This window comes from Pygoscelis adeliae, unplaced genomic scaffold (genome assembly GCF_000699105.1).
Source record: "Pygoscelis adeliae isolate BGI_AS28 unplaced genomic scaffold, ASM69910v1 Scaffold99, whole genome shotgun sequence".
NCBI lineage: Eukaryota > Metazoa > Chordata > Aves > Sphenisciformes > Spheniscidae > Pygoscelis > Pygoscelis adeliae.
In genome coordinates this window covers 908563-921533 of record NW_008825493.1, presented here as the reverse complement: position 1 = coordinate 921533, position 12971 = coordinate 908563, and the positions used below count along the sequence as shown (strand labels likewise).

At 39.6% G+C, this 12971-nt stretch overlaps 1 protein-coding gene across 1 annotated transcript in view; it reads right to left on the bottom strand.

The window, feature by feature from the left end:
- CPNE4 (copine IV) overlaps positions 1-12971 on the bottom strand; it is a 201912-nt gene that overhangs the window by 115337 nt on the left and 73604 nt on the right. The window contains exon 2 of the mRNA XM_009331254.1: positions 6591-6770. Coding sequence (XP_009329529.1) covers positions 6591-6770 — 180 coding nt within the window. The remainder of the gene's footprint in view (positions 1-6590; positions 6771-12971) is intronic.

Sequence of the window (12971 nt, the reverse complement as noted above, 5' to 3'; positions counted from 1 at the left end):
TTCAAGATTTCTTTTGTTCCCTATACTGCTGATCAGCTCACAATCTATTTACAGCTGAATTACACCTCTCCCTGTCTTTGTTAAAGACCTGTACCTGAAAATAGTCAATCAAAACAGAACACTGAGGAAAAAAGATATCCCTATCACAAGAGGCAATAACGTTATTACAGGAAATAGCTTATCAATAGCATGAAAGGTCTTTGAATTTAATTAGTATGTAGTGTAGCAGCCCTTTTAGAATTAGTCATAATAATAACAACTCATTATAATAGCAAACTAAATTTTAAATTACTTTTCTAACGACTGCTACCGTAATTCATACAAAAAGATAAAGTATGTAAAAACAAAGCAGTACAAACTGTACAAGTAATTCCATTAACTTTGACTGGCAAGATTCATATAGAACTGAAAGTCTTACAGCTTCAGAGATCATGCTGCAATGGCAAACCAAGAGTTTCCTGGGGATAACCGAGGTGTTTAAATGGTTAGTAAAGTTAGGGAGAGTGCTGCATTGATGATTTGCTTGTGCTCTGAGTCAGCCCTGGTAGAAAATGACATTCATATCTAATAAAGTACATTATTCATCTCACTAATGAATTGAGCAACTTCATTTGGAGGAGATCAAAGGCCAAGTATTTGAAGGTATTTAGGTACCTAAGGAGGCATACAGACATCTAATGAGATTTAGGAATTCAAATACCTTGAAAAAACTGGTGCTATGTCTTTTGCACCACAGAAGCAGTCAACAGTCTATTAAACAAATATTCTCATACAGACTACTTCAATTTAATTAATTCAGGTGCAATCACGGCTCTTTTAGCCTTTCTCCAATTCAAGAGCAAGGGGATTTGCAATGGCTGAAACTGAACTAATAATCAGTCAGCATTTTCAAGTGCATAATCTGCTAATGACATGTATTATTAAAAGCACACAAGAAACAATACTACTCATTACTGAGAAGGAAGGTTCAATATAATTTGTACACAAATGCATGTATGGGAATTATTAAATCTCTAAATAATACTTGAAAAGGTTCTTGGCAGGAAAAGATTTACACCTCTGCAGTTTTCTTTACTTGTGCTACTAGTTAAGCAAGTAAGGGAGTTGTGAATTGTAACAATATTTTAATGCTTCTGTAAATTAAAAGAAACCAAACAAGGAATGGAATCACAAATTTGAAAATGGCAAAGACCAGCTGTGGTAAGTAATGGAAGAAAACCACAAAGGCTATTCCCACACTGCAGAGGTGGGATGGTGCACAGCATTTAAGAAATAACAACTTTACTGGTTCCTGTAATTTAATGACGTTGCAGGCACAGCTGAGCAGTAATCAAGAATGTCTTGGCAACATAAGTTTGTTTAGTTCTTATCAGAAAATGATTATTCATTGAAATATTTTTTTGTGAGTTCTTAAAGATCAGGCCGAGACTTCTGGATGAAACATCAGAAGAAAAAAAAATGTTCCTAAGCCACCCTCCTGATACTTAATTCCTGTGTGGTTAAGAAGTTAACTTTGGCTATTAGAAAGTTTGAGCCCCGACTGTACTAAATGATGCAATTTCAATGCACTAAGACATAAACAGAAAAGGACTTGGGTTTGGGGTTTTGCTATCCCAGCTGAATACTGTGAAAATTAGGCTATCAAATTTCTGACAGTGTTTGTCCATCTAAGATTTTTTTCCATTGTTTTTTGATGGACAAAAAACCCCAACCCCCTAAATAATAAATCTATCTCCTGCCCCTCCAAACAAACAATCACAGTTTCTGTGAGCAACCAAAAAGCAACAGAAATACAAAACCTTCAGTGATTAGATGGGGATTCAGTTGGAAGTGATTAGTCTGGGTGAGTGGAGTGCCTGAACTCTTTCCGTAGGGATGGGGAAGGGGAAAAGGAAAAACAAAGGGGAAAAAGAAGGGGAGGAATTTACTCTCCTTAGTTACAGACATCTGTAAAACCACAATGAAGGATGAACTGATTCGTAGCACCTAAAGCACCTAAATGAAAGCAAGAGGTCACCTTTATACAGTGGTGCCCCAAAATGGCAGTTAAAATATTAGTGCTTGTGATTTCAGTGCTTATCACTACAAAGATACACAGGTGCCTCTGCTTGCCAGTGCCTATGCAAAGAACACAGCAACTATTTATAGTGAATCAAAGAGCTAGAAGACTAGTGGGCAGATGGAGCATCCCAAGCCATTTCTCTTGTAGTGGAAAGCACAGTGCCAAACCACTGCTCTACCCCAACACTCCCAGTCCAAAGGATGAGAGATGTCATCTGCAGCAGCAGCTCGAGAAGGCTGCTATTACTCACCTCCTCCCAAAGCAAGACCAGCTATGGCTAAGTCATCCCTGCATTGTTTACTTTTGATCTGCCAATTCAGACTTTCTTTTGCCACTTGAAGGCTACTATGAGTATTTGTAAATGTTTCCACATGACATAGGAGTGAGGGTTCATTATGCCTCTGCTTTTCTGTGGTCCTGCCAGAGGTAGGCAAACCCTAGGGACAGGAAGCCATCGCTATTGTGAGGGTGACAAAGCACTGGGACAAAGCCCAGAGAGGCTGTGAGATCTCCATCCTTGGAGACGTTCACAATGGGACTGGACAAGCCCCTGAGCAACCTGCTCTAATCTGTTTTGAGCAGCAGATTGAACTAGAGACCCCAGAGGTCCCTTCTGACTTAAATTACTTTATGATTTGAACAGGAAGAGCACACATTCCCAAATGTCTATGCTACGTCCTTGTGTGGCATTTCAAGTAAATTGCACTAAACTTTCCCTCTAATTTCAACTTTTCATTAGGCTCAGTTGAAACACACTCACTATTCTGTCACAGTTTAGTCTCCACTTCTAGCCTCTCACAGGTTTCTCAATTGTATCTTCCTCAAAGTTATTTCATGTGCGATGAAATTATGCAGACTCAGCCTTGAACTCAAGAATTAACAGATTTTGTCAGAACAAGCTGGTTGCATGCTCAAATTCTGTTAAGAAATGTCTTCCAGGTAGGAATTCAGTGCACAGATACCTAAAATTAGGATAAAAACTAGAAATGTTAACTGTACTAGAATTCATCTGCTCTTTCTATACATATATTCCTAAGCCAAGCCAAAGCCAAAGCTAGAACCCAGACAACTTCTTTCAGAAACGCGTCTGGATAAAGGATGTTTCGTGGTCTGTTGCGTTTTAGAGGACAACACTGTTTAAAAAAAAAGTGTCCCATAATTTCACAAATATGATTCAGATTTGGAATAATCTTTGTGAAGTTACGAGCACAACACAGTATATTTTCCTTGCTTAAGTAGCTACCGTACGACTGTACAACTTAACTGTTAAAAACCAGTATTATTAGATATTAGTTTTATGCAGTTACTTAAAAATGAACTGTAAAATGAAAAATAATAACATATTTTTAAAATGCATAGTTTTTAACTATGCATCTTAACCTACCATTTAACAATGCCACTTTATTTAAGTAATACAGCACTGGAGTATGGCACATTCTCTTGATGTAAAGTTCCTTAAGAAACTCTATTTTATAAACTACATATAATTGCAGACCATATTTTAAGATGATGCTACTAACTGAAGAAAATTTGTTCAAACTTTCAACTTTAGTACCTTCTCTAATATTTTAGGGCTTTCTTGATCTCACTATCATTTGAATCGTACAGAACAGATTTGTTAGCATTCTGCAATTCAGCATGTTACCAGGACACTGAAGAAGCGGGGAAACTGGAATGTAAAAAGAGCCTTTCTGAGTGGAAGGAACAGACTTCTGGTACTTAAAAGCACACCAAAAAAATCCCCCAAAAAACCTGCACTAAAACTCCTCCCTCTCAAACCCTTCAAGAGATAATCTGCTATTGTTTTACTTGAAAGGGCAACTCTTGAGCATGATGGACAAAACCAACCACTTTAAGGAAATGTCTCTATTTAGCACATTGACTTTTTCTTAATTACACTTAGCAGGTATCTATCCACAACCATTTGTTCTACTGTGTTTAAATACTGCGGCATATGAAATGCCTGTTGATGCATCTACTCTTCGCATCCAGGTATAACTGACTGCATGCCAGGATGCTGCTAACCACAGTATTTACCAGTAGAGGCACAGAACTGGCTTGTCCGCAAGAGCAGTAGAAAAAAGTCTTGCTAAAAATCCAGTGGGATGTCACTAGACAATGTATGTTCAGGATCTAACAGCCTACAAGTCACTGCCCTTATCGCTCTTTTGGGACACAGATTTATTACAGCATTTGGGAAGAGACTATTAATAATGACACCTTCCAAAGGAACGCATTTCTCCTTCATTCACATCCAAGACCCCATATTTCCAATAAGCTTGTATCTATTGGGTAGGCTGCATGTTAAGATTTAGATAGATCAGAAGAAAAAGAAACTCACTTCTTCCTGTCATCTTACTGCATAACCATGCTACTGCCTTTCCCAGTACTTATTATTCCTACTAATTTTGTTTTAGGTAGGAGTATTACATGATTTGGGCAAAAATGCAGGTTTACTACACATCTAAATGATGATCTACAAACAGGTACAGGTAGCAGTGAATCTCTTATAGATCAACTAGTACCTAGAAGAGCGCAATAGAAGTTGGCACATTTATGGGGAGCGGGGAGGGAATCAGTCTTTCAGACTATGCCTAAAAATCTGGAGCTTAGCTGGGTGCCTCAGATAAAACCTACTTGCAATGGGAAAGTGAACTGATAGGCAGGCACACACTCTCACACAAAATCATGTTTTATTCAGGCACTAAAATGATGTAGAGCAACAAATTCATGTCAAAATTACCTCAAGAAAAGCCATGGCTCTATTATAATCATTAAAAATTCAGTAATTACACCAAACAGCTAAGCATGAGTGTAAGCTCCGTATGTACAGCCTGTGCTGCAGGATTTTCAACACTGGACTCCTCACAATGGCTTTGCTTGGATGACAATTCCAGCGCTAACATTTTTGGGTTTTCTCAAACCAGTTGAGAAATTATGTAAAGTTAAAAAACTAGAAAGGGGGGGGGGGTAAGAACCCACCAAAAAAGTCTAAATATGAGATCAGAGTTCTCAAGGCTACATTACTGTGAACAGATTTCACATTGTTATTATTTTTTCTTGGTTACCATTAAAATTACACTGCAACCAACCCAGCTGTGCGCTATTTATAGAGATCAAATAATTATAAAGATGATTATGCTACAGGCAGCAGCAATGACATTTTTTTCCCCTTCATTTTCAAGCCAATTAAGTGAGAAGAACATTGTAATAACTTTTTTGTTTCTCACTCTCCTTGGTGTTATAGGATAGCTTATTTTCATTGATTAAGGCCACAAAGTCTGTCACAAAGAACAGACTTTATTCTGCACTGTAAATATCCTAAATGCTAATACCTTCATGTTGAGCTTTCAAGTTAGTAAATACATATATTTTGTATTAATTCTTTCACTGAGAGGACTTTTTCTCTTTCAGCATGTTTGGCCCAATGGCTTTGGGAAGAAAACCAAAGGGATTCATGTGCGGTGGGGCTGAGGAAGCAACAAGAAAAGGCAAGAAAATAGGAAACAAAAGCTTTGCAGCATCTTCCATGCCAAGCTACCACGTTCAGGCTACAAACTCACATGGAAGCACTGCAACGGATAATCTAAATGAAAGCACTGCTTGCTCTCGTCACACAAGCTACCCCAGACCACAGAGCGGAGAGCCAATTTACACTCAGCTCAGTAAAACCGAGACCATCCTCGGCACTGCCATTATGCACAGAGCTGAGATCTGTGTTATGAGACCCTGCATAACAAAAAGTCTGCCAGTTAGAAATAAACCATGATACCTGAGACACTGTAGCATGGTACCAGTCAGCGATATAGGAATTCACTGCAGACCTGGCTCTGATGACCTCTAGATATCAATCCTGTGGGTAGGACTCATCACTCTTAAATTTAGTCATCTAAAAAGTTAGGTAGCTACTCTAAGCCAGCTGCCTAGACTCTCTTGATAACTGATGGGGAAGGACAGGTATCTCCTCAAGGCAATTTATCCTAATCTATGATGGGTGTCACAGGTGGAATGAATCAACTGCTGGAACTGTCTGTTTCTCTCCACTGAACTAAAGATGGAAATCAGAAGAGTAACAGTCTAGACACCTAACTTTTGGATGACTGAGAGTCAGGGAAATGAATCCAACCCTATCTCTCTATTTGCCACATCATGAGGCACTACCCTGTGTGAATAAAGTTTATTTGCAAGCATTCCTTGGACTTGGAACATGCTTTAAATCCCATGTAACATTAGGAACAGTAACTTCCCCCCAAATCAGTCTACCTCTCAACACTAGTATAATGAGCCTGTGCTCTTACTGTACAAGGCCAATCACTGATGCTCAGTTTCCTATAGCACTGGCTGACTTGAAGCTATACTACAGCAGTAAATCAAACCAGCAGAAGTTCTTAATTATCCTGTTCAAAGCACCAATTAAGAATTTTGTCATGAATGACAAGTTTCACCCATCAGCCACTTTGCAAAGAGATATATTTCATATACATACAAAAGATGAGAGACGAGGGGGAAAAATGGCAGTGATACCTACTTGCCCAAGAGTGCACTCCATGCCACCAAGAAAATCTGCTTCCTTCAGCCCATTGTGATTGCTGCTAATGTCATGGACTTCAAACCGCAACCGCTGCACCTCTTCAAAATAGAAGTCCACCGTGAACAGCTTGGAGAAGACAGGATTTATACAGGTTCGAATCACTTCTGTCCTGTCAACCTGCCAAATGGAACAGAGGTCATATGAGTGGTTTCTCTTTCTACCAGTGATGGGCTACAATGAGTTCCTCAAATACAGTTTTCTCATTTATCAGGACTGACAGCTGTGACTGTGGCCACGGACACTACCATTTGTATGGGCAACAGCAGTTGCCACTTCTGTGCAGGGCTGGCCACATGCACAAGATATGGCCAACTTCCCTTGCATCTCCCTTCTAGCAAATCTTTGGCAGATATTGGCAGGAACACGGGGCACAGTCTGCAGCCTCCTGAGCAGGGTGAGCAATGACTGGCCCCTGTTGGGTATACTAGATCAGTCAGGGGGCAGTGTCAGGAGCTGTGCATAGGCAAAACAACTGTCTTTTGTGCAGGACCAATAACTGGGAAATTAACAATAGAATAACTACAGAATTTACATCTCCAGCAGTACCCATCCATCACTACAAAACAGCAGCAGAGCGATACAGTTTTATCAAACTAAATGGAAAAGCAAGCAGAAACCCCAGTAATTACTCATTTTGGACAACTTGCACGATTAAGGAGTGGAGAACTGGATCCACAGCAAAAAACTTTTCTTAAAAATACATCAATTTTTCCACCTCGTTAAGTTGCATTACAAGAATCTGATGGATTATACGCTGCTTATCCCTACCTCTGAGCCTTACAACTGCTAAAGAAACACCATCAAATCTAAATTGCTATTTCTTCAAAAAAGTACTCAGAGTACTTTCTAGTTCTCTCAAAATGTAGTACTTGGGTTTCCTATTTTGAAGTAGGCCTTTGCTACTTTTCATTATGATGCATTATTGGTGACACCGTAAGCAATGAAGCAATTTCCTTTTTTCCACTCTCTTTGCTCTGGCATGGAAAAAAACCTAATAATTCTGTAAGATTAAAGGAACTGATCCTAAAATGAAGTAGGACTTTGGCATGTCAGTCACTAGACAGGAGGTGGCTGGTGTGCCATGGAATAGACAAATTAAATCGCTCAGAGGAAGAATGATGAGATCCTTTGTCTGATTCCTGATCAGGAACATCTGTTGTGCAAAAAATGACACCCGCTTGCCTCACTTTTCAGAGTTTATAACGCATTAGCCTTGCTAGCAGTTATCAGCAAGGACACAAAGAGTCAAGTAAATCAAAAGCAGGAGAAAAGAAATGAGCATTTCCTGGTAGCACAGATTTATTTTAATGCTCATCAAAGGTGTCAGATTGACAGCTCTAACAGCTGAAATCCTTTAGTTAATCATCAAACAGATGCTACCAGTCACCAAACAGATGCAAAACAGTGCTACCATTGCTGTCTCCTCACACAGCTGTGTCAATGTGCACGGACTATGCCAAGACGAGACCATCACAAAAAGGACAGCAACCTTACTTACAAATTCAATTCTTAATCTCTTTGCTCAGACTATCTAAAAATGATGGTTCTGATAACAGTGATGCAAAGCGTAAAAAGAATTACATAAGTGAGAAAGGATACCAGCTACCTTCATTCAGGTGCTTAGCCTATCTAAAAAGTTTTTTGGTCTCCACTTGCAATCAATGTGACTTGAAACCACCATTACTGCTACAACATGAAATATTCCCTATGTCAGATGACCAGTCAGTTCAATGGGATGTCCCTGAGATCTCTTCTAAGTGATTCGATCCTCTTGCAGAAAAGCGGTCATCTCATGAAATAGTGCATCAGCAGATCCAATAATCAAAACATTTAAATGAACCATTTTAAATCTTTCTTCATAGCCACAACAATCTCCTAGACTTATTCATTTTAAGTGTATAAACTGTTAATTTAATGGCGTAATTTTAATTCCTTCATTGGTATGGCAGATGTCCTCAGGCAGTAACTGAAGTTTCTCTGTTATTGCTTCTCATCTCTGCTTTGCTGCTGGAATGTGGGGAAATGGTTCTTCACTGTGAAATGCAGCAAGATTTACACTTGTGCTCAACACAGGTTAAATACGTGACTGTTGAAGGGTGTGAAGTGCCTGAAAATGGAGGCACAGGTCTGCACACAGGGACATTAAGAACTTTAGTCTCACATGGTGACTGTTTGCTTTTTCCAGCCTGTGACTGACTGACATCCTTCCCTTGACAGACACAGTACTGAAATACAGCCATTTCACTGAACTTCCCCAGTCTTCCCACATTATTGAGATGATACATCAAGCCAGCATGTCAGAGCATGGGCTTATGTGAGAAAAATCTATATCAAAAGAAGCAATGCCAACAGCTCTACAAGCAATATAAAATTCTTCATGCCTCTCTCAGCAGTCAGCAGCATGCAATAGCATTAGCCCTATTAGTCTACCTTGTCTCCAGTCTACTTTGTCTGCATATTTCACAGTTACTCTTTGGCTAGAAAGTCTGGCAGAGTCCTCAGCATGGGAAGCCCAGCTCCATTCCCTCGCTTTGATTACTGTGCAGCACGGCTAAGCACTGATAACCAGCTGGAGTCACTCATGACAAAGAAGCAGTGGTGAACAAAACAGTTCAATAAATTCACTAACTCTCATGGAGCCCTCTAAGTTAAAAGATGCTATATAAACACAAGGTATAATCTCCATTTGACTTCTGCCACTTATTAGAGGCTGTTCTTTCTTGAGTACTCCTGCTCTCATATTCAATTGTAAAGCCTTAACACTCTCTTTAGAAATGCTGGATGAGCGTGAAACCTTAATGAAAACTGGTGAGAATACTATTGCTAGGTGCAGTTTCACGCTGATAATCATCAAGGAGGTCATGATCTACAGTGCTGCAGACACTTAAAAAAAAAAGGCTGACTTGTTCTTGACCACAACAGCTTATCCCAATACCTGCAGGACCTGTTTCATTTCAAGCAAAATCTGGTGACATGTTCCATGCTAACCTGAAACATAGGTCCATAGCAGTCTGACAAGATGTCGACCCCATGCCGTATGTCCTTAATCCCGTTGTCACCCAAAGTCAGTAACAGCACTTCCACTCGCATGGATGATGAAGGCTCAAATGCTTAAAGAAAACACAGTTCAGCTATGCCCAGCCTCATCAACTGAACATTCAGAAAGTTAGAACTTCTCAGCTTGAATGCTCTCCAAAACACAACGAAGAACACCAGTAACCACATTAAATCTCCATTACTTTTGCGGAAGAGGGCTTTTAAGTCCAACAACAGCATGTTATAAGCAAGTGGAACTTACACTTTTGGTCTTGTTACAGAAAACACCAAACTCTTGGGCAACCTGATCCTGAAGGCAGGTAGATTTCTCAACAGGACTTGGACAGGGGTCATGCCCACAGCTTTAGGATTTGCTGATGCCTGACACATGAGACATCTGTTATTTCTGGATTTTGCTAGACCAAGGAATTTCTCCAATTTATTAAAGCAGAATGAATTTTCAAAAGAAACAATTGACAGCTACATGCACCTCTGGGCTGTGTCAACAGTTAAAAGTGACCTTAAAAAGAGCAGTGCTTCAGCTGACACCATAAACCAAACATCTGCTTCAAGGACAATTTATACAGAGAAAAGGACTTGCATCTTCACCTCCTGGGATGGACTCACGCTGCTCTCCCTCTTCATCTCTTTAGGCCCTTGTCACTCCACAGAAGGTGGCACCCTGCTAAGCAGCCAGGATTACTTGGCAGGCCCATCTGGATGCAGCCACCCTGTGAGCTTCCCCTTGGGGAACTATGAATGACATACAAACACCAAAGTAGGCCTCCACAGCGTAAAGCACCATCTCAACTATCTTGGCACTGAAACTAGCTAGTTGATAGACCTGAGAATGCTGGAAGTTGGCTGGACTGTGATATCCAATGGTTTGGTTTAAGATGCCATGTAATTAAAATGTAGAAAAGAAAAGGACTTCTTGCTTTGGGCCCTCTGAATCCTCTCGCGTCAAACCCAGAGGAAGCTGGAAGCTGGGTTTGAAAGTTGTTTTTTCTTTGTACCGCTCACTGTGGATGGACAGTTAGCAGAGATGTTTGCCTGCTTTCCTGTTGACCCACCATCACTGCTGAAGAACTGCAAAACCGTCTTTGCAGTCAAATAGCATCAAATTAAAGGAAGCTCAAAAGACAGATGAACAAATACTAAAATTCAGGCTTCTTATACTGTTTACATCTTTTGTCTGCGAGCTACTGAAAAGCAGTAAGCTTTGCAGAACTGTGATAAACATGGTAATTTCAGTGAGGAAACAATTCTTCATCCTAGCTAAAAATTCACTGACAAATAAGTAATTCAATGGTTAAAGTACAGGGTGAGATTCTCCTCTTCATCTGTCACCATTAGTTGAAAAGTGAAGTTGAGGAAAATGAGCCAGCCTGAGGGGGATTTTTTTTTCTATAAAAATTAGATGGAAGTGTAAGCTATTGCATATACAGGGATGAACAAGGATTAGGTGGAAGCTCACTGTCACCTGGTATCTGAGGCTTTCAAGTGATCATAAACACAGCTTTCTCAGCATGCCCTTGGGAACCAGGGAAATGGAGAATTATCTACAGGACCTGAAGCTCTGCACTTCAAGGCCACGCTTCAGCGTTTAGCACAGATCAGCTGTGTGGAGAACTCGGTATCTCACACAGATAACTGGTACCTCTCTGCTCTCTACTGCATTTCTAGCAAACATGTAACTAGCACAAAACCAACACATTTTCAGTGGTTGGTACTTCACATCTTTGAGGTGAAGAGCAGCCAAGAGTCAAAAGGCCATGGAGGAGTCACTGTCTTCTCACCAAAAGGACAATTCTTTGGTGGAAGTTTTAATTAGGCTCATGAAATGGCATGGCAATGCTACAGTCAATAAGGATATCGCTGTCTTATGAACTAAGGAAAATCTTCAGTCTACAGAACTATGGTCTGAAAATTTATACTGGTGTTGCACTTCCTTAAGTGTTTTTAAAAAACTAGTTGAAAAGCCATAAACATGCAAGTTCCATTAAATAGAGAGAGGGTGCCGCTATTCAGCCCAAAGCATGCTTTTTGTGGCTGTTACATTTTTAGCAAGTTCTTAGACCAACAAATAAATCCACTGTTCCGTATACATTTTACAGGCCAACAAGGGAAAACCAACAGGCTGTATTTTCAGTAGAAGTCATTATAAAATGCTGATTAAATCTAGAAAAATCGCATTTGTCAGCTGAGATGACAAAATGTACAGAGGTGAAGGGGTAGCATTATTTTTAGGTCACCTGAATTTTAACAAGACTAAAAATTTCCATGATACAGTACCTTAAATGAAAATTTGATACCAAGCAGAAAGCAATTTACACTTTGCTTGGCGGCTCCTGAGAAAGTTATTAATAATTTTTTTTATTATTAACAGTGCTTTCACACCATCACATCTCTATCCCACAAAGTCACCATAATTTGTAGCCCTTGTTTTCAGTTTAATTGATGTTTGAAAACAGTGAAAAGAAACCAATAGGTCTTTAACTCTTTTTAGGCTGTAGAACTCAAAGCTAAGCACAATCTTGTCAATGTTGGCAAAAACCTTTTGGCCACAGGTTGGCTGGAAGAGAAGTGTTTAACATGAATGGTCTGAAAATTATCAGCAAGTAGTTTCTTTTATTTATGGGATATAAATATTAGGTAGCTTGTAAACCTCCAAGTCACAACCATGAAGACCTGCTTTCAAGCACTGGAAAAACTAATACATAGAAACAGCCCAGGCCTCAAGGGGCTCTAGTCTAAACAATTGGAATTACAGTAAAACAAGCATTATTATTTCTTAGTTGAAAAGTTCTTCATTAATAAAGCCCGCTTCTCTGTTCAGGGCCACTGACTGTCCTCTGCTTAATTACTTTTACTTTCTCAGTTACTTTTCATTCCTCTGAAGCAGGAAACAGATAATTTATAATATATACTATGTATAAATGCTTTGAGCAGTTCCTGGAAGGAGTTTGCCTTATATGCTCATAGGTTTTAAAAGAAGAGAGAAATATGGTTGTTGATAGCTATTTGCATATAATTTACCTCATCCACTCAGAAACAAAATACGATATAGTTACAATAGCCACTGCATGGACAGACACTCAATATTTACACTCGAGGACCTGTACTGATCCTCAGTACAGATTTCAGAGTCTCATCTGAGAAACCCCAAGCTCTCACAGTTAGAAAACCTGCAAAAATCTGCAGGTGCAATACAGGCTAACTGCTAGTGGCAGGCAAATTTTGGTAATGGTATTCAGGAGCTGAACAGGGAGATAGTTTCTG